The following is a 26,069-nucleotide window of genomic DNA, read 5'->3' as shown; positions in this document are numbered from 1 at the left end:
GCTGGTCACACACCCCGTGGGAGAGGATCAAAAAGCCCCAACTTGTCATTGCAGTGGGACTGAGGAGCATCTGCGCAGTGCTATAGGAGCCTGGTTATTTTCCTGCTCTCACCTTCTCACATCTTTGGAGGAGAGAAGCAGAAATGGCCCGTCCTCACCCTGGCACTTTGTTCCTAGTGCAGGGCATGGGACAACTAAAGACTCGAGCCCTGGCTGGCTGGCAATGCCTAGCTGTTTCAGCTGGGTATTGGACCACTGATTGCTTGGCCACAATCCACTTGCACTGAATGCTGAACCCTGTGGCCTTCTGTGCAGCCTGGGCTGGGTGAGCAGTGCAGACAGGCATGCTGGGACCAAGCGGGGAAGCGTGCATTTGGGGCTAAGGATCTGGGCCTAGGAAATGGAAAAGAGCAGTTTAAAACTGCTACCTGTGGGAGGTCAGTAATAAGGTAGTGGAATAGACATCCTAGTTTCAGAGTCAAAGGGGTGGAAGAAGGTAAGTGTCCAGGTTACTTTTTCTGTAAGAGATGCTAACCTTCATCAGTCATAGAGGCTCTGGTGTCTTGAGTCCTGTGAGTGGAGTGTGTGAGACCTCCCCAGCATTAGCCTGTAAGGCAGGCAAATAGTTCTCTGCAGTATTGTAATGCTTTCTCTGTCATTTACTCATTAACCCAGACACAATGCTCTGCTCTGTGTTAGCCCTTGAGTTCCACCTATCCTTGTGTTTGCTTGAGCTGAATTTCTTGCACACTGAAGTAGGACCACCTACAGTCACACAGTGCTAGGTGGGATCTGTTCTGCATCCATTGCTGCTTTGGGGGAAAACATCAGCTTTCTACATAGTATAGCTGAGAGAACCATGGTATTGAAGGTCACAATTTAAACTGCACATCATAAAGAAGTCTAAACACTCACTTTGCTATTAACCTGGGGTTAGATGCCCCATATTCCAGGTCCTGTCACACCACAACATATAACTGCAGTTGTAACAATATGGTGTGCCTGGCGTGGCACCCAATCAAATGAAGCCCTTGTGCAGCTGTGACTGACACACATCTGGCAAAGAGAGCATGACATGGCTGTCCTAAATGCGCAAGAGACTGAGTGTGTGTCATGCCTTTTAAATGCTGCTTTCTGTCTGGCAAGGTCTGTATTCACTCCCCAGCTCTTCCACGTCACCATTAAGCTGGAGCAGCAGTATCAGTTTTCATCCTTCCCTACTTGATTTGCAGGCTCCAGCAGTCCTTTAGATATTTCTTCTGATGTTTTCATCTCACAGTCATTTCTGTATGTTCAGCATCTGCTCTCATCTAACAACTACCTGCCATTTCAAAGAGCAACATCTCTTAGGCATGCCAAGATCCTCCAAGGCTGACACTGATTCGGCAGTACAAGTGCATCAAACAGAGGGGTGCCTTGCTGGTGATTCCTGAAACTTGTTGTAAAGAGGATGGATGTCCAAGAATGCAGTATTATAAAGATCACACATAAGAGGAGCTGAAATACCAGTGCTGTTAGGATTAAGACAGTCTGCTTGCAGGTGGTTGGGAAGGAGAGATGGGAATGAGAGAGCATCACACACTATTTTTTGCAAGAACGGATGGACTCACACAGCTGACCATCTCTGCCATGACAAAGAATTGGAGACAAATACTTCCTTTTGGTCCAAAGTTTAATACTGAGTTTTCCCTGAATGGTGGGCCACAAAGGCTTATCCTCTCGTAGATGGTCTCTCATAGCTCAGCATCCTGTTTTGAGACTGCTTCTTTTGATAAATCAAGAGAGTTGGAGAGATACAGGTCCATCCAAAGGGACATTTATTCCATCTGTAGACTTGAGTAAGACAAAGCAGAGTAATCACTATCCTGCTGTTGCGTCTTTTTCTCTTTTGCAGCGGCTAGATGGATTTGACATGGTGGAATTTTGATGATGTGAACCTAACATCCAGCAACCCAGCTCGAGTCACTCTTATGAACCTAGACTTAGTTTATTGACAAGCATATAGCTGCAGAAACATGGTGGAATTCAGTGGGAGTCAGGAACCTAAATGCTGTTGAGGACCTGAGTTTAACTTCCTCAAGCCAGCAATCCTAGCTTAATGGCTTCTTTGGAAAGCATATATTTGTTATGAAGTTCACGTATATTTATGGACACTATAGGATAGGTATAATGGGCAACAATATCATTTTGAGCCTAAAATCATTATTAAAGTCATGTATCAGCAGAGTTTAGTGTACAGGAGGTTGCAATAAAGCAAGCAGGAGCTTAAATGTACCACTTTGTTTTCTGTCCATGGATGAAATGAGCACACAGAGGAAACATGATTCTTTAGTGTATGCAAATTTATTCAACTCTTCCATTATTTATTTACACCTAATGACTGATACCAACAGATGAGGTAAAAATATGAGGTATTGGTATAACATTTTAAAAAGTAATTATCATAATGTATTCTCAAATGGCAATGTAACAATACAAAATACTGTGGTAGCTGACATGGCATAATGTGCATTTTAAAGAAATCTTATGTCATTGATACATGGCTTAGAGATGCCAGAAGCACATGACAGAGCTTCTGCAAGGGTAGGAGGACAACCCCACCTTGCTAATGGTGGCAGGTGGCACAGGGCTCCTTCCAGCTGAGTGATGACTTATCAGACAGGATAAAACCACTGCCCAGGCTTTCCCTTCATTTCCTTAAGAAATTATTTACTGCCAGAAAATTGCCATTCCCAGGGCCAGAAATTCTCTGCCCATTAACACTGAGGCACTATTGTATTAATTAATGCAAACTAATGTAGCAGAAGTGCTCCAATTGCTCATGTTTTCAGCTCATGTTTTCAGAAAACAGCTGGCATGAAACCTGCTGCCCTGGCTACAGGCATCTGGGGAGGAGGTGCTGCCTTCTGGGACTGGCAGCCCCACTGGAACCAGGGGACTGGCTGTGCCCCACCAGCTCCCAAGCCACCACTTAGAATCATAGAATAGTTAGGGTTGGAAAGGACCTTAAGATCATCTAACCCCTGACATGGGCAGGGACACCTCACACTAAACCATGTCACCCAAGGCCTCATCCAACCTGGCCTTGAACACCGCCAAGGATGGAGCATTCACAACCTCCCTGGGCAACCCATTCCAGTGCCTCACCACCCTCTCAGTAAAGAATTTCTTCCTTATATCCAATCTAAACTTCCCCTGTTTAAGTTTGAACCTGTTACCCCTTGTCCTCTCACTACAGTCCCTGATGAAGAGTCCCTCCCCAGCATCCCTGTAGGCCCCCTTCAGATACTGGAAGGCTGCTATGAGGTCTCCACGCAGCCTTCTCTTCTCCAGGCTGAACAGCCCCAACTTTCTCAGCCTGAACTTGCTCCTGGGAAGGCTGGACCTGGGCAGTGGTGCCCTGCAGCTGGCTGGTGACTGCCAGACTCCAACAAAAACACACAATAATTGCACATTGCAACTGTTGCTGGCCATAAACTCAAGGCAGGAACTCATGGGCAGCCAACCTCCCCGGTCCTGTGAGTTGCATAATAAAATGTGGGTGAGTCAAGTCACGGGGGGAAGGTGACAGTGACTTTTTGGGATCCTGCTGCTCCATGGAGACCTTGCCCCTGTCCATGCCAAGCTCCCATCAGCTTGCTTCATCAGATTGCAGGGTTATTCCCTACCAGCACAGCCCTTACATGTGTGCACAATGGCAGGCGGGACAGTGCTCTAAAAGCTATCAAGGGCCACACAAGGTCCACCCCACAGCCTGCATTCCTGGGGCAGATTCAAAGCACTGGCTTTGAAGAGACTGCCTAGTTTACAAGATCTCTAGCTTCATGTAGGAAATGTATCCTGCTTAATTGACCTCATATTAAATCTTAGTGGATTTTGTTGGAAGGACTGAGCTAAAACACTGGCTATAAATGACTCAGCTGGTTATGCAGCAATAAATAAAGTAAAAGTGAACAACTGCGATTAATGAACAACAGTATTAACAGGCTTGTACATTCTTATTGACTCATAGATGTAACATAGTTTTTGGTCATAGGTTAGTTAAAAACAAAATGAAACCCTGCTCCACAGATAACATCAACAAATTATTATTATTACTTTTAAAGCATTGTTCCATTAGCGATATAATAGGTCCCTGAAAATGAAATTATAAATAGGCTTAAATGGCTCCTACTCCTCATCATCAGGGGCTAATCCTGCTCCCACCAATGCCTACAGAAGCAGGATCATGCAGATCAGTGCATTATAATATGAAAATGCTTGCTGTTACTATAAAAGCAATCTTTCCAAATATAGTCTGCATTTAGTCTTTTAAATCTCCAAGATGCGTTTAAAAGCTTAAAAAAAGTTTAGTTATTTGTATAGTAAGAATATTAAAAGGAATGGTGTTCATCTGCCTGTCTTTGTGTCCACTGGATACGAAAAATCTGCTTTGGAGCTCCTTACGATTAGCCATCTCTATTGGAGAAGGAAAGGACAACACAGAAACACTTACTCAGAACTTAGACAAAAGGCTAAAAAGAAAGAAAGAAAAGAAAGAAGAAGATTTATAGCTTAATAACTTACCAGGCTGACTTCAGACACCTCAGTACACACAGCATTATCTTGTACTCTCCAAGAATGAGCAGTTGCTTTGAATGCTGCACATAGTGAGGTTCTCAAGCGGCAGATATACCATTATTATAATTAAGGCAACAGGTAAGTTTACAACACCTTGTACTAAGAGTCACAATTCTGCAGCTGAATATAAATGGCCTTCAAAATGTCTATCATCTCAGTTACATTTCCACATAATTTATTTGGTGAAACTGATCCACTCCTCATTAGTTTTTAACATACAGTAACCTCCTACTTCCTTAGTTCTTTTAATTCTTCCTACATCTATTTCTAGGTACCTTCTCACAGCATACACGAACACGGAACATGTTTGAGAACAGGCGGATTATGCCTGGTAGTCCTGTGATAATAGCAAACACAGCTTATGTAGCAGTGACACACTAAGAAACAAGTGACAGATTCACTTAAGGTCCAACTGATGCAAGTGATTTGCACTGAGTTATATACAAAATAATTAATTTATACATATACATATATATAATATAGATAAATATATACACACTGTACATATTTTATTTACAATTAAAATATGCTTCTTAGAAGCCTTTAAATACCAGAGTTATGTGACACACAAGTAATGGCAATAGTCTGATTTTAAAGTACTAATGATAAAAGCTCTCTGAAGAAATGTTTACTTCAATAATAGAAATTAATATAGAAGGGATGTGGCGGGGGGAGGTGAAGTCTCCAGAATAAAAGAACTTTCCTATAAAATTCCTCTTTTGGCTTTGTACAGACCCAGGTCCGGTCAGATTTCTGCAGCTTAAATAAGACCTTTGCTTTCTGTACTCCTGTTCCTGCCAGACCCCGATTTATGCTCACATGCTCCCAAGAACACTCCCTCAGATTTTTGTTTCTGGTCCCTCAGCAATCAGAGGCTGAAATGAGTTTCTGATCCTGGCAACTTCTGCTGCGCACAGATGTCCAAAGCCTTTGTTGTACCACTCTGGGGAATGTCCTCTGAAGAAATGGAAAGAGAATTATTGAGAAACTCAAGTACTCCAGAAATATGCCCACAGGAACAGGCTTGCCATGCTTCCTACTCCCTGCTGCCAGTGGTAATGGTGGGAACTTTACATACTTGTCACTGTAAGTGTACTATGAAGTTCCCCCTTGCAGTAATCAAATAAGCAGATTTTATTGCTGTGTCACATTGTAACAGCTGTAGATGCTGAACAGGGAAAAGAGCTTGCTGGATAGAAAAGACTGCAGGAAGACTCCAAAGCAGCAAAGCTACATTGACCATGTCCTCTCTTCCCCACACCTCCCCTCCCTGAGCTGGAGGTTTTTGCCCTGCTGAATGGACATCTGCTTTTTGCAGGTGGGATACTTACTTTAGGTCAATTCTGCAGATGTGTGTTAGCCTAGCTTTTCCTGAGCCACATGGCTCTATCAAGTACTGAGAGTCCATCACGATGGCTCGCACAGCTCCTGTAAGAGGAGCCTCTTCATGCTCCACAGAGACGGCAACCAGCATGCACATCCCCTTTGGCAAATCTGTCCTCCATGTCCTGCAGCAACACATTCAAGATGGAATCACTTTAGTAATGAAACTTTTGGGCACAAAAGTAAGAACCAGAATTAAAGTTACAGTTTACTTCCTGCCTATCCTTGTTGTGCCTGCAGTGCCACTGGACTGTCTAGGAGTCCCTAGCAGTGTTTTGTGCTTCCAAGCTGGGAGTCTGACCATTATGTGAATGGCAACCCATCTGTTCCTGCAGACTCCAGGTGGAGACGTTTTGCTTCTCCACATGAGCATTTTGCAACCATTATGTCTTAGAGGGCTTTCTACAGACAGACAGAAGTTTTGGAAAGTAGATAAAGTGAGCATAAGGCATCTGGCAAAGGCTGAAATGTTGCATTGCACCTATGCAGACTTACAACCAAATACGGTTTAGCACAGCAGAAATCTTCTCTACAACTCACTTCTGAAACTCCCAGAACACGTTTCAAGGGCATCTGAATTAAAAATCAAAATGTCGTTTAATTTTATCCTTCTTCCAGATTTCTAGCCTTACATGCTGCAGAAGTTTTCCACCAAGTTCAGGAGACCTAGGCTGCAATAGAATCATAGAATCAACTAGATTGGAAAAGACTTTTAAGATCATCAAATCCAACCTTTACCCCAAGACTGTGAAGTCCACCACTAAACCATGCCACTGAGGGACTCATCTACACAGCTTCTGAACGTTTCCAGGGTTGGTGACTCCACCACCTCCCTGGGCAGCCTGTTCCAATGCCTGACCACCCTTTTGGTAAAGAAATTTTTCCTAATATCCAGTCCAATCCCCTGGTGGTGCATTTTTTAGTTGCTCTGTAAGCATTCTCTACATATTCTGCTGTCTCACATTTCTGTCATCTGCCTTGAACCTCACAAGATAGGTCTTTGCTTTCCTATGCTGTGGGAAGAAATGAGCAATTCCCACTGTGCTGCTGTGTAATGTGCATCATCTTGCCATGGACATTCTGAGACGAAGATTAATGCTACCTTGGGAAGTATCATGTTTTAGTAGGTAAGCTGCTTTCAAGAACTGTTGAAGTTTGGACTTCAGCAGGTAATTTTAACATTCTGCATTCATCATACATGAAACTGAGCTTTTATTCAAGAAAGAAGATATTTCTTCTAAAACTTCAGAAGCTTTTACATGTGTCTGTGCACTAATAAAAACTATAAGCTATCTTGGCAGATGAAACACACGGAAAGGAGAAAAATCACTCCTCAGCTCTACTGTGAAATGCTGAACCATCTACTGTGAATGCCTGCACAGGGCTTAGATGTGACCGTATTATTTTGGTAACCAGGCAGCACTTACTTGAGCCATTTATAAAGTGGAAAACTGTAACCCAGCCACTGCAGAAGACTTATGATTCCTATTCCTGGTTATAGAGATTTAAGCCAGTTTCTACTTCTCTATTTTACAGTAGTAAAAAAGGGCATGGTACCTAACTCAGATTGACGCCATGATACTTAATGTACATTAAACATTTGAGGAATCTTTAATGAAAAGCAATGCCTCTGCAGGGCAGCTGAGAGGTGTGTCAGATCCCAGGCATATGAAAAGTTGCCCCTGTCCTCTTACCATTACTATTCTTGAGGGAGCCTAATCCCCTTGTTATGACTATAGAATTGGAAGAATGAAACAACAACTAAATTTATCCTTTCGCATCCAGAACTTTGATTGGGAAGGAGAAAATTGCTATCTGTTAAAATATATTTATTCATGTCCCCGGAAGTGCATTGTAATTTCACTGCCCACTTCCCACCAATCATAAGGTATCAAACTGATTGTGATATTGTTGTCAGACCTTGCTGTAGACTTAATGATATAAATTAAAAGAGATAAACAACAGAATCTGACAAATCTGCCTGACAGCTGTTTTTAGCCTTTAAAAACCCACCAGGATCCTGTTTTATGATATGTATTTCAGTCCTTGGGGGTCATTCTGCCTGGGTTAGTGAAAAGAATGAGAATTTGATGGCAAGATTTTTCTTTAAGTGATGTGACTGCACAGCAGGTCTTTAAAGAACACAAACCACTGTGAAACCTAATAGTGTGAACTAAGTGGCAAATAAGAGGACAGAATTACGGTCATCAAGACCTCCCCACCAGTCCCAGACAATCTTCTCAGTGCTATGTGGAGAGCCAAATTTATCATTGATTTAAGTCAATAATATTATAAAAGAAAATTAACTATAAAATAATTAATTTAGTCCAGTATACTGTGGGAAGGCAAAGGAAATAAAGCAATGGGAGGACTGCTGTTTTAACATTATAAAGAACTTGCAGAAAGCATTTTTAAAATCTTTCCCTAAGAGTGCCAATAATTCTTCCCTTATACCGGTAATATCTGCATGTTGTCATTCTCTAAGAGAACAGTGAAGTTCATAAAAGGGATGTACTATCATAATTATATTTTATTGGGCTCATCTTTTTCCTTCAATCGTTACCTCTAATACAATTCTGACTCACTGTACTATTTCCTTTGTCAAAACTGCTTTGTATTTCTCTGGCGCATCCCTTTAATCAAAGAAAGCAGAGACAAGGAACAGGAATGCACAAATCCTGAAATAAATAACTGCAGAACTGACTCTGTAAGTGAAATATGTCAGCAGGTCCACAATAGCTCCAAGCTAGCAAAGGGCCAGGATTTCAAAGGCAGAAGGTGCAAAAGAGGATTTTTTTGGTCTGTTCTGTACAGGCAAACAGACAACAGCAGAACTGGGACTGAATTTGGAATATTGGTACACAACTACACATTTGAGAGATGTGATTCCCTGGAATACAGTCAGAATACATATCTTCTGGCTTTCTTTGCTCATTTCCACATTAGTATTTTTATGGGTTAGCATTTCTTGGTCTACAAAGATTCCAACTGCAAATCTAAAATAACAACTTATATAGACACCGAATAACCACCTTAGCTTACAAACGTCACTATCTTCTCTACTAAACATTTAGCTCTTCTACATCAGACATTCCCCAGCGAATGGCAAAAGCAGTGTAAAAAACAATTGGGTTCTATTTGCTCTGTTTTGACAACAAACAAAGCTAGGAGAGAACAGCAGCTATTATCAGACATCTGTTCTAAGGAAGAAATGATATTTATGGCCTCAGGAGTATGTGCTGCTCAAATTACATCAGAGGAAAGGTCAGCATGCTCTAGGTGAACAATTTTAATTCAGTTTGAGAAATCAACACTGCTGTCCAGAAGTAGAGTTCTCGAAGCACTATTACACAGATGCAAAGGCTGAGATAAGACTGAATCTTCCTTGTATGCACTGCAGGAAGCAAAGGTACTGAAGAACTGTCCTTTAGCTCACCTTAGAACAACAAAGTCTCGGATGGGATGAGGAGCCATGCTATTCAAAACATACTGGTAAACTTCTGTCTGCTTGTCCAGGCTCTCAACCACCTTCCACTGCAAGAAGTCCTCATCCCAGAGGTGACGTTCTCTCAGCACTCTGTTCAGAACAACTGATGGGGGGGCTTCAACTTCCACTGAAGCTTTCCAAAGCCTTAGTGGGTTCCCATCCCCAACCTGGAGTAAAGCAAGAAAGAATATAAACCCCCATGAACGATAATGCCTATGTTCAGCAGAGGATAACTGAGGACAAAGGCTTGATATGGGTGTCTGACTTAAGCTTATTAGCATGCCTATTTCCCTGCTAATCATTACTATTATTGCTATTGATGCCGCTTTACTGTATGTGAAAACATCTGCATACTAGTCCTGGATGGAAAACTGAAGTCAGATTTCTGCTTTCACACCAGTGTATACCAAGAACAGTTCCCATAGTACCAGTGGGGTTGCTGTATTATTTCTTGTGTGACAGGCATTTTTTCAACCCCAAGCATCCCAAGTTAATACAGAAAATGTATGTAGAAGTAAAAAGAAATGAAATGAGAGACTGAAACTTTGGGCTGGAGTAAAGCTACCACCTTGGGCAATCTGATGCATTAGTTGGGACTGAGGATCCATTAACCCTCCCAGTTAATTGATGGAAGAGCAGAACACATGCTGATTCAGTTTTGTGTCAGGTACACAGATGTTTGCTCCTCAAAATAGCTGCAAGGGAGATATTGGGAAAATGCCTTTCAAAGACAAAACCCACAAACTGCTTGCTAATTCTTCCTAGCTCATGGTTCCTGTTACTTGTTATACCTCCATAGCATGCAATAAGGGGAGCACAAAGTGCTGAGCTATGCACAAAGTGAATATCCTAAATTCCACCCAAAGAGCTTTTCTGCATGGTTTTAGAGATCAGATTTCAGGCAGCAAACAAGTTAAATGTAAGCACTAGATCTTGCAAGCCCTGATTTTCCAACCTCTCCCTACTCTAGCATCCTCATATATCAATGTGAGTGCTCTCATATCAATCTAGTACTCCAGAAACCTTCAGAGCTTCCCACAGGCCCAGGATTGAGTCCCTAGAAACCCACCTTCCACCCCAAATTATTTTGTTGTTATGATTCCTTCTCCCCGAAGCTCCCAGTTCCCCAGTCCCCCTGCCCCACAGCCCGAGGGACTCCCAATCCCTCCTGTATTCTCACACGCTTAGATCTGTGCATGCCCCTATTCACTCTCTCCCCTCTCTCACATCCTAGTCTCACCTGAGCTCTGCTACTCCCTCCCCAACCTCCCACAGTCCCTCACTGGAGGCATCACTCACAGAAGCTGCCTACAAACCAGAGTAACTGCAATTTCTTTGCCTTAACAGAGGGGTTGCATTACCCAGACAGGGGTAATTCTGCCTCCTGCCCCCTCACCATCTAGATTATATGCTCTTTCCAGTGCTCTTTCCCATAGTAACTAGAGTCATCCACCCCTTCTTTCACTAGCTGCTGCTGTTTTGCAGACCTCTCTTTTGCCATTGCATTTCTACTAGCCCTGAACTCCACTGTCTGCAGGGACCCTGCAGCACTCTCCTCCTGCTCGCAGTGGTCTGGCTTCCCCTGCAGAAGTGATGGAGACAGGAACAACTTCAGAAATTTTGATAAAAGTTGCAGATATCAAAAACCCACTGGAAACATGGATAAGAGGATCAGGGATAAAACTGGTCATGTGGCTGGCCTGGCGAAGTAAAGCAGTGGACAGCCTGAAGCGCTTTTTTAATACCTATGTTCTGCTGTGCTCTCCAAACTCCTGGCAAACAACAGGAGATAGCTAAAGAGCTTACCCAGGCAATGTTATCTGTTGTTTAAAGTCTCAGCTGTTCTCTGGTTGTGTTATTTGCTGTATCACTTTAACCATTTTGGAGACTTCAACTTGATTTGTGTGCCTTTTCCTGGAATCTCATACTTGAATCACTTATCTTACGTTTTAAATTGCTTTTGGTAGTCTTTTTAAAAAAATCCTGTGCCTCACCAGACAGAAGGGTATGTATTTAGCCATGCGACAAGTCAGGGTGTTGTGTAGCTAGGATGTATTTTGCTTTGGTTTCTTTACTGCTTCTTCCACATCTCCCCAAATTACCTTTTTGTAGGCAAGTTCTGTGTTCTCTGTACTGGAACATGTGACCCATCCTTTGAATTTCTCTTTTGCTTCTTTCTGGAGATTCTGCATGAGACTTTCCAGGTACGTCTGATAGTTCCCTCCTTCCTCATCCACTTGTTTCCCAAGCTCGTCCAGGGTGGGAGAATGTACTTCTGCATCTACATAGGAGTTTCGGGACTGGGTGACCATGTCATGTGGGACCTGTGCCACAGAAGGGCAGGAAAACACACAGGGAAGATCTTACACTGAGAACTTTTCCTCAAGGCAATGTGTTTAAAGGATAATGGACCATTCAGTGTCCAATTGCAGTAAGCTATGACCTGTAAAATGGATACCTATTTCTGTCTGCTTCTTATACAAGATGAGAAAACAAAGCAGTATAATAAAACAGTCCATGGCTTAGAATAACACTACTCATGCAGAACCATATTAGACTGCTCAGCTGTATGTCAACACACCCATGTTACTCCTCTAGACCCCATAAATTTTATCCTGCGCTTCTGGGGAAGGGAGATATGAGTATTACCTCTCCTCCACCTACAGTGCAAACAGGTGCAGGAATGACTGCATCTCCCTACGTGATTTTATTACATGACACAGCAATAAAGTGTACCAGCTCTTCCTTTTGAGACAAATAAGTTTCAATTAAGATATTAAAGCATAATAATAAAATTAAATATCAAATCAGCAGATTTTGATTTTAATTAGACTAAAATTTCCTAATTCAGCCATCTGGGTTGAAAACTGCCACCCTGCATTTTCAATAGTTATATCTTTGAAGGGAACAGTCAGAAATTAAATAAATAAACTTTAGATGAAGCAAGTTTACAAATAAGAGAGGCACCATCAATCTCTGAGCTAGTACAAGACAGAAAATGTAAGCATAAACATAAATACTTCAAAGGATGCTGCATTATGTGGCCATGAATAATGCCGTTTGAGTCTCTCACTCACCTCAAAAAGTTTGTTGCATTCCATTATCATGTGAGCAAGTCCCTGAGTAGCTGCCAGGTTTTCACTGAGGTCCTTCTGATCTGGCTTCCCTGTTGCATATTTTTTCTGTATGACTCTGTAATTGAATTCAGTGTCTCAGGTAAAAAGAGCTGAATCCTTTTATCATGAAAGCAAACTGCAGCAGGATGTTCAGAACATCAGTGAGAAAAGCCTATCTTTAGTTTTCATTTATCACAGATTGCTCAGACCGTTGGACTTTTTAAAGGAAAAATGTTTAGCTAAAATATTGTTGAGCTAAAGGTAAAAGCAGGACAAGTTATGCATGTCCTGCATTAGCTGTACATTTTGAAATGGATTTCTAACAGACATGATGTACATTAGTTTACATTGTTACTGCTTAAAGTGCTTGCTTAGACACTGGTTACACGTGTACATGACCAAGAATCCCAATGTATTCTGAACCAGAAGGGGTGGGGAGGAAAGTCAGGAGAGACATCAAGCTGGGATCACTAATATTTGGTGAGGCCTATGCCCTGTTCCATCTTCACTCACCATATTACATGCCACCTTGATGTCGCCTGAAAAAAATTCTGTTTCCTCAAGTGACAGAACATAGCCAGAAAATGCAGAGTATAAGACCACTCACTGAAAATCTACATATTAAAATCTTTTAAAATATGGTCAATCTTTGGCTTCAACCAGAGCAAAATAAGGCCCTTTCCCTTCACAGAAGCCAACAGTACTCATGCAAAACTCACTAGCACCCCACTGGCACTTCGCATGGAACGCAGGCACTGCACATCCACGACAGACAGAAATGCCTGCGGGCTTGTGAAAATATGTTCTGCGCATGTACAAGTGTGCTTCTGGCTCTGCAGCATAGGCTTTCCCCTCTCACTGAAGCCATGCCCTGTGTAACATGCTGGAAAGCAGGTGCTTTGGAAAATATTATCCTGCATACCCTGAGAAACACTGGAAGCATCACTTTGTGTTAAGGATGTTAAATATTAATAGCATTGAGAAGAAACTTACCTTGGTGAGCTTTCTTTCTTCACTATATTGAGGTGGAAGAGGGAAGGAGCCAGACAAACAGCTATGTTCATAGGAGTCATCTGGTTCTCCTCCACAGAGGTGACATCGCTCAGGAAGCACAGCAGAGTCTGCAGAACCTCCCGGTTCTCATCAGACATGAGCATGATGGCTGCCTGCACTGCCTGCAGCCGCTGCTCCTTGGGAACGTCTGGGGAAAAGCAAGTGATGTTCAGCAGGTCAATTGTAGGATCAGATAAGGATCCAGCAACAAGACAGAGTTAGCACAGGCATTTACACTCTGGGAATGGCTCTCTAAAGAGGCAGATGATAGGGGACCAAGGGGCAAAGATGAGACGGTTGCTGTAAGGCCATGGTATTTGCTCCTCCATCAAGCACAGCTCAGCTAGCCAGTGCATGACATTTATCTGTTCGTTTGAGAGGCTGTTCTCTCAAAAAGAGACTGAACTTCATTTAAAGTTTATGAAGGGAGAGCAGTACTCAGTGCTTATGGTACTTTTCAAGTTCTTTTTTCCCCTGGGAAGACAGTTCAAAAGTCTTCAGGAAAATACTTATACTTGTGTCCTAAACCATAAAAGAGTTTAATGAAAGAAGTAATGGATATGCTTAAATAGCACTTCAGAAAGATCCATTTCTAAAACTACCATAAGTTTTCTCAGTTTAGACTTGGAGCCCTCCTCTGGGTATTACATATGCTCTATATAATCGAACAGAAGAAGAACAAAAGCAGATTTACAGTACAGGGAACAGCCAGCTTTTGAGCTCTGCCTGCTAGCCTTGTACAAGCACTTTATTTTAAAAGCTTTCAGACATGACTGACAAACTGAACACAGTCCAGTGCCTCCAATTTTCTAGAAGTGACAAGGCCAGGTCTTTCTGAGAAGTCAGAGGAGCCCTTGCTAAATCCATGCAACATGTTTTTTCTCTCCACATAATCTCCTGGTACTCCCTCACCTGCACTGAGTACTAGTGGGCCTGATGCATAGAGAAGACTTCAAGTCACAGGTAAACATTAGGCAACTGAGAGTTTTAGGGAAATGGAAAATGTTTCACCAATGCTATGCCATATAGATTACTACACAAACTATCTCATCCCCAAGCCTCTGTGTTACAGAAAATCAAGCCATTCTGGTTATACAAGAAAGACCTTTAGTGCACCCCAGAAGATCAGAAATCCCTTGCCAATAAACCAAGAGAGGAAAAATCTTTCCTAACTTCACATTAATAATTATTTAAACTGGATGAAGGGGAAGAAAAACTCCCAGCTACAGATCTATTTAATTGCAGACATTATGAAATACAATTGGTATCCCAGCAATTTTCAACATTTTTCTTTCTGTGGAAGAAGTTTTGTCAGTATTGTCTAAAACAGAAAAATGTTTGTTGTTGGTTGCATGGAAAAAAACCCCGCTACTCATTCTTAATCCAAACATTTGTCTCCAGTGTCTACAGAGCTCATCTTTTCCTGTTCCCGTGTTGGATTAAAGAGACTCATCCTCAAGTCTACCTGAAATATTTTAAACTACTGGTACAGTTGAAGAATATCTTTCCTGGCAGTTCCCCCCCACCCCCAATCACTGTAAATAAGAGTTCTTCAGACTTCCTATGTACCACATAGGATTACAGTCAGCCTGTTCCACTATTTACATTTTTCTGTCAGCTAGTAGTGATGTTTCATCCTTTCACCATTCAGCCTCATGGCTGTTGTGAATTCTAATGCCAGGCTCCCAAGTCAGACCTGGGGAGTTCCCCATCACCAGTGACATTGACATCTGCCACATCTCTCTTCCTTTGGCAAGCGGGTAGTTTACTTGCAGTCTCTCCTGTGACAAGATAGGACATTTCTAATTTTCATTAAACAATAGTCTGAAAGTCATTTATTTCCAAGGACATGTAGAACATGTCCTTCTAGTGGATACTCTTCTCCTTGGCCTCTTCACTACAGAAACAATTGTGATTGCCATTTTATGATCGCTGTGTTGCTTTTCTGAACAAGCTTACCAATGTATGCACAGACAGACAAGAAATGCAACTTGTAATCAGGAAAGAAGAGGGGGAAATGATGTTCCAGGACTAGGTGCCAAATGTTCACTTCTGTCCCAAGATGTCATATATGACCAAGTCCACTGAATTTATTTGCAATGCTGCCTCTCACATGCAGGATCACAGCATTTCTCTACCAGCTGCAAGACACTGTTATGTTAAATACATTAGCGACTATGTGCCATAAGACAGATTTTTACAGTAAAGGAAGGCAATGGTAGTAACATAAATTCTTTAGCACTGGGATTATACAGTGTTTAAAATTGGCTTTCTATTATTTTGGTAGCTGAAATGTCTGCAAGTGAAAAGACTAGACACACTTCTCTTTAGTGCATCCAATTATTTGGCTTAGACTGGCTGGATACACTGTTCTGTATCTGATAGAGCACTGGCTGACTGGCCTTCATAATGGACACTGTCAGGAAAAACTAATTCCTCTGGCTTCTCAGTATTTTCCTCACTGTTTATTTCTCTCTCAAGTCTGGAGAAAAGATACACAGTCATTTCCTGATTTACAGGGATTTTCATCATTCTGATACATCTGAGCTGCAGTTCTTGCTGAACACTGCTTATACCGAAATGAAGAAATCTACTGCCTTTATTTTCTCTATGAGATCCTTACACAAAAGCTGAATATTTAAATGAAGGCAGCTTGTTTCTTGCATGTAGGTATTACTGACTATAATGAAAAGGTAAATAATTGAAAGTCACGGCAAGTAAAAGGACTGCAAAGGCACGTGTCCTTATGGTCAAATAACAATTCTCCATGCCAAGAAGACTCACTTATGTGTCTGTAATCTATGCCAAGGATGCATGGAGCCTCTGGACCAGTCACAATGGGGTGCTTTTGCCATTTCCTCCCAGGGCTTCTGTACCTCCTAGTTTGTGACCATCAGCCCCATTGTCCCAGCATCGGAGCAACCAGGTGATGATGTGCTTCCCTGGTTGATGGGTAAAATCTTTACGCATATTCCGTAGCTGTCTGCATGTCTGTTGCCCAGCGAGGCGGTAGATGTGCCATCCATAAAGACATTTAAGGCCAGGATGGATGTGGTTAAGGGGAACCTCATCTAGTTGATGATGTCCCTGCTCATTACAGGGGTGTTGGACTACATGAGATCTGAAGGTCCCTTCCAACACAAACTGTTCTAAGATTGTATGAAAAGGGCCCACAGTTTAAACAAATATGTCAAAAACGTGAGTTTTTGCGATTTTTGTGTCATACAATCATAGAATAGTGAGGGTTGGAAAGGACCTTAAGATCATCTAGTTCCAGCCCCCCTGTCATGGGCAGGGACACCTCACACTAAACAATGTCAACCAAGGCTCTGTCCAACCTGGACTTGAAAACCACCAGGAATAGAGCATTCACAATTTCTTTGGGCAACCCGTTCCAGTGCCTCACCACCCTCACAGTAAAGAATTTCTTCCTTATATCCAATCTAAACTTCCCCTGTTTAAGTTTGAAACCCGTTACCCCTTGTCCTGACAGGATGTGACACTACAGTCCCTAATGAAGAGTCCCTCCCCAGCATCCTTATAGGCCCCCTTCAGATACTGGAAGGCTGCTATGAGATCTCCACGCAGCCTTCTCTTCTCCAGGCTGAACAGCCCCAGGTTTCTCAGCCTGTCTTCATACGGGAGGTGCTCCAGTCCCCTGATCATCCTCGTGGCCCTCCTCTGGACTTGTTCCAACAGTTCCATGTCCTTTTTGTGTTGAGGACACCAGAACTGCACACAATACTCCAAGTGAGGTCTCACGAAAGCAGAGTAGAGGGGCAGGATCACCTCCTTTGACCTGCTGGTCACGCTCCTCTTGATGCAGCCCAGGGCACGGTTGGCTTTCTGGGCTGTGAGCGCACACTGAAGCCGGCTCATGTTCATTTTCTCATCGACCAACACCCCCCAAGTCCTTCTCTGCAGGGCTGCTCTGAATCTCTTCTCTGCCCAACCTGTAGCTGTGCCTGGTATTGCTCCGACCCAGGTGTAGGACCTTGCACTTGGCATGGTTAAACTAAATAAGGTTGGCATCAGCCCACCTCACAAGTGTGTCGAGGTCCCTCTGGATGGCATCCCTTCCCTCCGGCGTATCAACCGAACCACACAGCTTGGTGTCATCAGCAAACTTGCTGAGGGCGCACTCAATCCCACTGTCCATGTCACCGATAAAGATGTTGAACAAGACCGGTCCCAACACCGATCCCTGAGGGACACCACTTGTTACTGGTCTCCAGCCGGACACTGAACCATTGACCACAACTCTTTGTGTGCAGCCATCCAGTTCTTTATCCACCGAGTGGTCCATCTATCAAATCGATGTCTCTCCAATTGAGAGACAAGGGTCTTGCGGGACAGCGTCAAACGCTTTGCACAAATCCAGGTAGATGATGTCAACTGCTCTGCCCCTGTCCATCAGCTCCGTAGCCCCATCATAGAAGGCCCCCAAATTGGTCAGGCAGAATTTCCCCTTAGTGAAGCCATGCTGGCTGTCACCAACCACCTCCTTGTTTTTCATGTGCCTTAGCATGCCTTCCAGGAGAATCTGCTCCAAGATTTTGCCTGGCACAGAGGTGAGACTGACTGGTCTGTAATTCCCCAGGTCATCCATTTTCCCCTTCTTGAAAATGGGGGTTATATTTCCCTTTTTCCAGTCGTCAGGAACTTCACCTGACTGCCACGATTTTTCAAATATGATGGACAGTGGCTTAGCAACTTCATTTGCCAGCTCCTTCAGGACCCACGGATGGATTTCGTCAGCTCCCATGGACTTGTGCACGTTCAGGTTTTTAAGATGGTCTCTAACCAGATCCTCTCCTACAGTGGGCCTAGGGTCTTCATTCTCACAGTCCCTGTGTCTGTCTTCCAAACCTTGGGTGGTGCGGTCAGAGACTTTGCCAGTGAAGACTGAGGCAAAGAAGTCATTAAGCCTTCTCCAAATCTAGGGTAGCCAGTTCTCTCAATAGCTTCCAGAGAGGGCTCACGTTGTCCCTAGTCTTTTATTTGCAGTGTAATTATAGAATCCCTTGCTGTTACCTTTCACATCCCTAGCCAAGTTTAATTCTAACTGGGCCTTAGCCTTCCTCACCTGGTCCCTAGCTTCCCGGACAACATCCCTGTATTCTTCCCAGGCCGCCTGTCCCTGCTTCTACCTTCTATAAGCCTCTTTTTCCCTTTGAATTTTCCTCAGCAGCTCCTTATCCATCCAAGGAGGTCTCCTGGCCCTCCTGCTGCACTTCCTTCTAGTTGGGATGCAACACTCCTGAGCTTGGAGCAGGTGATCCTTGAATAACAACCAACAATCTTGGGCCCCCCTGCCCTCTAGGGCTGTATCCCATGGAACCTTACTAAGCAGGTTCCTGAAGAGGCCAAAGTCTGCTCTCTTGAAGCCCAGGGCAGTGAGCTTGCTGCACGCTCTTCTCACTGTCCCGAGGGTCTTGAATTCGACCATTTCATGATCACTACAACCAAGCCTGCCCTGGAGCGTCACATTTCCAACGAGCCCTTCCCTGTTGGTGAGCACAAGGTCAAGCATGGCACCTCTCCTTGTTGGCTCCTCCATTACTTGCAGAAGGAAGTTGTCTTCCACACAATCGAGGAACCTCCTGGATTGCTTGTTCCGGGCCGTACCATCCCTCCAACAGGTATCAGGGTGGTTGAAGTCCCCCATGAGAACAAGGGCCTGCGAGCCTGAGGCTGTTCCTATCTGTCTATAGAGCACTTCATCCACAGATTCCTCTTGATCAGGCGGTCTGTAACAGATCCCCACAGTAATGTCCCCCATCGCTGTTCTCCCTTTAACCCTGACCCACAAACTCTCTGTCAACTGCTCACCTGTCTCCAGACAGAGTTCCATACTCTCCAGCCTATCCCTAACATAAATAACAACTCCCTCTCCCCGTCTGCTGGGCCTGTCTTTTCTAAAGAGCCTGTGACCTTCCATTCTAACATTCCAGTCATGGGAGCCATCCCACCATGTTTCTGTGATACCAATGGTATCATATCCCCCTAGATGTGCACACATCTCTAATTCCTCTTGTTTGTTCCCCATACTACGGGCGTTTGTATAGAGGCATCTGGAGCTGAGCTCCAAATGAAGCTGGCTCATTGGCTGGAGTGGCTGGAACATCTCTACATTGCTCTGAGCATTTATTATAGGTGCTGGCAACTGACTGTGTGTGTTGGGATGGAATGATGCCTCCCTCCCCAAACACATCTAGTTTAAAGCATCCTTGACCAGTCTGGCAAGCCTCCTACCAAAACTTCTCTTCCCCTTCATTGTCAGATCAGCTCCATCAGCCTCCAGTAGACCTGGCCTCCTAAACTGGGTCCCATGTTCTAAATACCCAAACCCCTGACTATGACACCACTGTTCTAACTATTTATTAACCTGGCCAATTCTCCTAGCCTTTTTAAGGTCCTTCCCTTTATCCTGGAGAATTCATGAAAAGACTATCTGAGCTCCAGAGGCATGTCCATGGCATCCTGTCCTTGTGGCTTCTTTCTGATTGCAAGGCTGATAGTTTCAAATCTTCTCAACATTTGCATGCTGTCTTTCCATGAAAATTGTTAGTATTTTGATATCGAAACCTTTAGGTAGTTCTAAAAATCTAGAAATAAACCCACACAGTGTTAACATACCAAAATTATTTACTATATATTTTTATAGTATATAATATTTTCTAATTTTTCTAATAATTAAAACATTGAAACTTACACTGGTAGATGTGTAGAAAAGTCTCTCCTAGCTTACTTGTGAGGAGAGGCTCTGGCAAGTCTCTGAAAAACTGCTTTACCATGTCTGCCACATCATATGCCGACTGGTCTTCATAGCTGACATTGTCTGGTGAGCTCTCATTCATCTGGCGTAGGGCCTGGATTCGGGATTTCACTCCGGATTTTCGAAACAGACCCACCTAAAAAGGCACAAAGTTGAACTGAGTTAAAAAAAAAGCTTACTTAAAGAATCTCTCTACATATAAAATCCATTGCAGGGGACTTTGATCATGACCAAAGCTTGGGTTACTTATTTCCCTCTAGGCAAGAACAGGGAAAAAGTGCAAATGCAGAGGTCATGACTTGCCCACAAGTCTTGTAGGCAAATGCCCGCTCTCATGGCAGAAGCGTAGGAGTTAATAATGCTACTGCTCTGTATCCTATCCTAGATAGAGTTCAGAGTGCATGTGGTTTGCCTGCTCTCTAAATAGTTTCAGCAAGACGCTCAGCTGATACAAATCAGTATGGCTTGCTTGGCTTGGGTGACTGTCTGTTGATTTACTCCAGCTGAGAATCTGGTTCCTCATGTTTGTTTGGGTATATATTTTGAAGACTAACAAGAAAATACTATGCTCAGCTAAGTCACAAATGCTATGGCAAAAGACTAGCACATCCTGGTACAGCTTTACAATCAAGACCAAATCTATGTTTTCCCCTTCATGCTCTCTGCTTACAACAGTTCCCTCAAATCCCACTGAAAACCCCAATTTGAAAGCAGGGGCCATAAAGGGGATTACTTGTGCTATGTCACTAAGATACATTTTTATCCTGTTTGCTTTCTACTCTAAAGGAAGCTGTAATTCTTCAAATTACGCCTTCAAGGCAGTGCTGCCCTTTTACGTCCTTCTCACCAGTGGAATTCCCCTGGGGTGAATTCCTGAGCCTCAGCCACGTTATTTATTCCCAAAAGGGTTTACAGTGTTTCATTTGGGAAGTGTTAGTACTACTTTCCCTCAGTTTTGCAGGGGAAAAGTTGAAATATTGAGAAAGACCTAAGAAAAAAGAGCATTTCAGGTTTGGACTTATAGGCTTCTGTTTGTCTCTGCCTGCTGACTCAGTGGTGGTCAGTTCAGCTTTCTGTGTGGCATAGTCCACCAAGAAAAATGTGTAAAGGCAAGGACATGATGCCTTCTGGCTTTTTTCCCTTTACTTCTTCCTGCACAGAGTTTAGATAGGACCCTCCTTTCCCTAGAACACCTCCCAGCTGCTCACCTATATTTAGGACTTTTCTTAACTCAGACATATATGACACTAATTACATAAATCACACACTCTAGAGCTCTGTGAGGGAATGCATTTATTTATATGGCAAAGAACTGCTACACCAGACTGGCTGGGAGGCAACTTTTCTGCTATGTCTTCTTATCGATGAATTTAGCACCACTTGTGAGCTAAATTTATGTGTAGGAAGTAGAGAACAGGAGTGTGCCCTGTGTACATCCGTTAGTGTACTATATTTCTGTTCACAAGTGAAGCTCTGCTCTTTTTTCTGATAAAAGAATATAAGAAAGTGCATCCAGCTCTTTTAATCTGGTTTTCCCTTTCCCTTTCTCTCTTTTTTGTGTGCTGAAGATGCAGAAGGACAGATGCTAATTCTACAAAAAAAAAACCAAAAAAAAAACCAGTTTTGGCATATGGTAGATAAATGTCAGAGCACAGGCTCAGTTCTCTTCTTTTGATGCAAAGTGTCCTTGCTGGTATAAAGAACCTTAAAAGCCTTCTAGCTAAGTCTGATTCAAGAGGTCAGATGTCAAATCTCACCTATGCAATCTCCTGCTGTGCATCAGTCTGCTAATCTTGATCTTTGTTTAATGATAATTATCCAAACTCCAATTTCCCTTTTTCTTGGAGAAAATCATAATCAAAAGAGGACATTTCTTTACGTCATAGAAAAAAGATGGTTTAGGCTTTGTTTTGCAATATTACAGACTCATTCTGTAAATAAAATGGGACTATAAATCTAGTGATTTATCAGACATTAGTCTGGCTCAATCTCTTTATTACCCTCACGCTGTGCATCATCTGCCCTGCAAGTAGCCATATGATGTGTGACAGAAATAAGGATGCAGTCAAAAAAGGCAACGTGCTTTCTGTTTCACAAGTGGAAACTGAATAATATATCCTACAAATAATGGTGAGGCTCCCCATACCCTCTTAGATATTTCAGGGCCAGGAGCCAGACCTTACAGTAATTTAGAGCAACCTCAGCTTTAACAGGTGCCTGTGGTAGAAGCTCTGGTGTCTGTTGAGGACTCTAGACTGCCTTCTGCAGTCCATGGAAGAGATACATAAGCAAGACGCTGGCGGAAACCAGAGGCTGCTCAGACCTCTGGCTGGGCATTAGGAGACTGAATTATATGGAAGAAACAGGAGTGACTGTAAAGCTGTAAAGTGAAGAAGTTGAATTACCTGGAGGGTTTTGGCCTAGAAAGGTTTTTGGTGGGAAGATATTTTAAATGGTCTCAATCTGTACTTCTCTTCCTTCATTTTCTATTCAGCGTTTTCTCAATTCCACTCCCAGTGGAAACTCAAGCTGAGTTGAAATGGTCCTTCACATAGCTATGATGATTCCCAGCAAGTAAAGCTGCCCTCTTGGAGCAGATATTTGTCTAAGATGGGCTATGGGCATTCCTTTTGACTGCCTCAAATCTCTGAAAAGCTTTTTCTTTCTCTTCAGTTTTACTCTCCTTTCTACTTTTTCCCCCACTTATCTGCTCTCTCTTTCTTCTTGTTCTGCTTTTTAGCTGATGAGTCCCTCCCTATCCCGACATCTTCTGATCCTGTATCTCCTCCTCCAATTCCATCACCGATTCCAGGCTTACTGCATCACTTTTCTTCTCACATTGGGTTTCCAGGCTCAGTATACAAACTCCTTCCAGGTTACCACAGTGATAACCAGGCATGATAGCTATTGAATTACTGCTTCAAGTTGTCTCTATACATCTTCCCCTTCCATCCCCTATTAATACAATTCCAATAGGCTACTCATCCCATCCTTTAGCTCCCATCAGAACAACACATCTCACCTCACTTTTGACACCCCAGAGTTAGATGTCAAGGTTTGAACACCACAGGATCTCTTTACAGAGAGACATGATAGAAAGGATCTATGTCTTCCCCACTGGCTGTAAGGGGAAATGGTTGTGATTCACAGCAAGTCATTTAGTTTTTACATTAATTTTTAGACTTGCATTTTGGGGAAGATGACTGTCACCCAACAAACCAACCTGAACAACAACCAGAATGGTTATCATAAAATGGAAAGATTCAGAAACGGCTATTTCTACCTTTTTTGTGTGCTACAGAAACCAGCAGTCTGTGGAGTAAATGCTAGTTGCTCCTTTCGTACTTCCAACTGCTTACTAAAAGCAGTTATGGAAGAGATCATATGACATGAGGTCAAAAATAATAGAGGACTGAAAAGAATCTTCCAGAGGGTTTCTCCCAGTTCTATGTTTGTAAAGATACATACCCTCATCCTTAGGGGAAGAACAGTAAAAATATAACAGGTATTTCCCTGTTCTATAGCTAAAGGCAATAAAAAAATCTGAAATACTTGTGAGCATGAGGGTCTCCCTCCTGGCTTGTTGCAGCTAAGCACACTATAAAAGGAAATGTACCATAACGGCTTTGGCATTGAACCCCTGCTGACCTGACTCTATCTGGATGCATCTGACTTTGTCAACAGAATACTTTGAATATTTTGCTGAGTTTGCTCTCTATTCTTGGACGTTTTTTCTTTGCTAAGTAAATAAAACTTTTTGTACCATATCATTGTGAAATGGTGAATGTAGTTAACTCTCAGTGGAAACAGTCAAGCATAAGCAGCGCAGATATAAGGGTACAAGCTGAGAGTCCTGATCACTTCCCAGGTCTGACTCAATAGACAAGAAGATCTCATGTCATTCTATGAGGTAGACTACAGCATACAAATCAGCAAGACTGTTACAGCTGCATGAATTCAACAGATAAGCTGGATACAAATCTCAAAATTCAAAACCATTAGTATTGGCATCAAGTATTAAATCACTAGAGGAGATCTGGGTCCAACATGAGATGTAACAACCTTCAAATAACTCTGGTACCACATACAAAAAGGTTCACCACAGCTTGCTTAGGGTGGCTTTTCAGAAAAAATCAACTAAGTCCCTGGAGTAACGTTCGTACCTGATCCAGACAGTTGCTCCGTAAGTAGCGTAGAGCTTGTTGTATGCTCTGGGGAAGAGGCTGTCCTGTTCTCTGGACATGAACTATCAGAGGCACACCAAAGACGTTCTTGTCCTTGTAGTCAGGGACTTTCATCCTCTTCATGAACTTTGGCACAGACCTGAAAATTAACATAAACAGTCTCTCTGAGTAACACTACTGGCAGAAAAGGGTGACTGGGGCCTTTTTTATGAAGGTGGTGAAATGATGCTTAATGCATAATACACGGACACTTTACAAACAGTATAATTGATGGATTTCTTGACAACTTTTAAAAGTAGTTGGCCCCTGGCTCTAAGACATAACATATTAATCTGTTCTAACAAACAACTTTTACTATGCAGCTGTCATCCAGCTGAAGCCAACATGGTTTATAGCATCTGTTAGGGACTCAAAGGAATGGCACAGCGAAACATAGTGGAGAGAGTATCTAAAAGAAAAGGAGATTCAGTCCTTTAACATGCTGAATGATTTTTATACTACTGGTTACATGATCTAGTATTTCTATTGACTAACAATTTACAGTAATAAATGATGGTGGGAAATCTGTACGTGCCAGATCCATCTTGTTGTTATATGGTTTATTTCAGTTGAGTAACTTGAGTGAAGCTGGTGAGCTTTTCACCATCCCAAAGTGATGGTGGAAAGGAGAACAAACTGGATTCCCTTTGTGGGAGTCACTACTGCAGTGGAATTAAAAAAAAAAAAAAGATGAGTATGACCTGAATGTGACAAAGATTGTTCTCATCTGTGTGGGAAGGAGATAAAACTTGGATGAAATGACCTACTGAAGGAGTACAGCTTATAACTATACAGCTATTTAGAGTCCCACTCTTATAAATCCCTAGAGACTGATTATACAAACTGAGGAAATACTTGTTAGGAGAGAAAATCTCTGCACAAACCAGAATCTAGAATTTGCTGTATTCTAGTCTTCTTATTTGAAGTTAGTTAAGGTGAGATTCATTTCGGTACAGACGTTTTCAGCTAGCTGTACCAAAGGAGAACAGTGATCTGAGGGTTCATCTTAATGAATTTTAGCTCTCTGATGGAGATTTAGAAAGAGTTAGGAGTCCAAGCTGGCACTATATGCACCGTAGAGTGAGGTACCTCTACAGGGTGACCCAAACCCTGAGGTTTGGATAGAATGAGGTGCCTGTCATTTCCTACTGACCACAGACAGCCAACCCTACTTGTTCAGATTAGATTTACAGCTTTTTGGAGTGGCTGATATCAGTGAGGTGAATCTCACTTGTAGTCCCTTGTATTTATTTTTCCATTTCTACAGGAAAACTGGTCTTATCTAGCTCACAGCTGAATTTAGTAGGATTTTGGTCAAGTGCTTTGAACATGGAAATCACAGTGTAAATGTCAAGTCATATTGGTTTTGGACTCAGTCTCTCTGTGTAGTGGCGAAAATGTCTGTTATC

The 26,069-nt window shown here is 42.7% G+C and overlaps 1 protein-coding gene across 5 annotated transcripts in view; it reads right to left on the bottom strand.

The window, feature by feature from the left end:
- Window positions 1-5,459: 5,459 nt before the first annotated feature.
- Window positions 5,460-26,069, bottom strand: part of STARD13 (StAR related lipid transfer domain containing 13) — a gene marked incomplete at both ends in the record, with an annotated part of 256,349 nt that continues 235,739 nt past the window's right edge. For all 5 annotated transcript variants that reach the window (XM_080612400.1, XM_080612401.1, XM_080612404.1 and 2 more), the window contains 8 exons: window positions 5,460-5,577; window positions 5,952-6,128; window positions 9,440-9,657; window positions 11,593-11,814; window positions 12,568-12,682; window positions 13,600-13,807; window positions 20,375-20,573; window positions 24,601-24,760. In XM_080612400.1, the coding sequence (XP_080468526.1) occupies window positions 5,460-5,577; window positions 5,952-6,128; window positions 9,440-9,657; window positions 11,593-11,814; window positions 12,568-12,682; window positions 13,600-13,807; window positions 20,375-20,573; window positions 24,601-24,760 (1,417 nt within the window). The remainder of the gene's footprint in view (window positions 5,578-5,951; window positions 6,129-9,439; window positions 9,658-11,592; window positions 11,815-12,567; window positions 12,683-13,599; window positions 13,808-20,374; window positions 20,574-24,600; window positions 24,761-26,069) is intronic.

Source organism: Psittacula echo, assembly GCF_963264785.1.
Source record: "Psittacula echo genome assembly, chromosome: 3".
In the NCBI taxonomy this organism is placed as follows: Eukaryota; Metazoa; Chordata; class Aves; order Psittaciformes; family Psittacidae; genus Psittacula; species Psittacula echo.
This window is presented reverse-complemented; position numbering and strand designations above follow the sequence as displayed.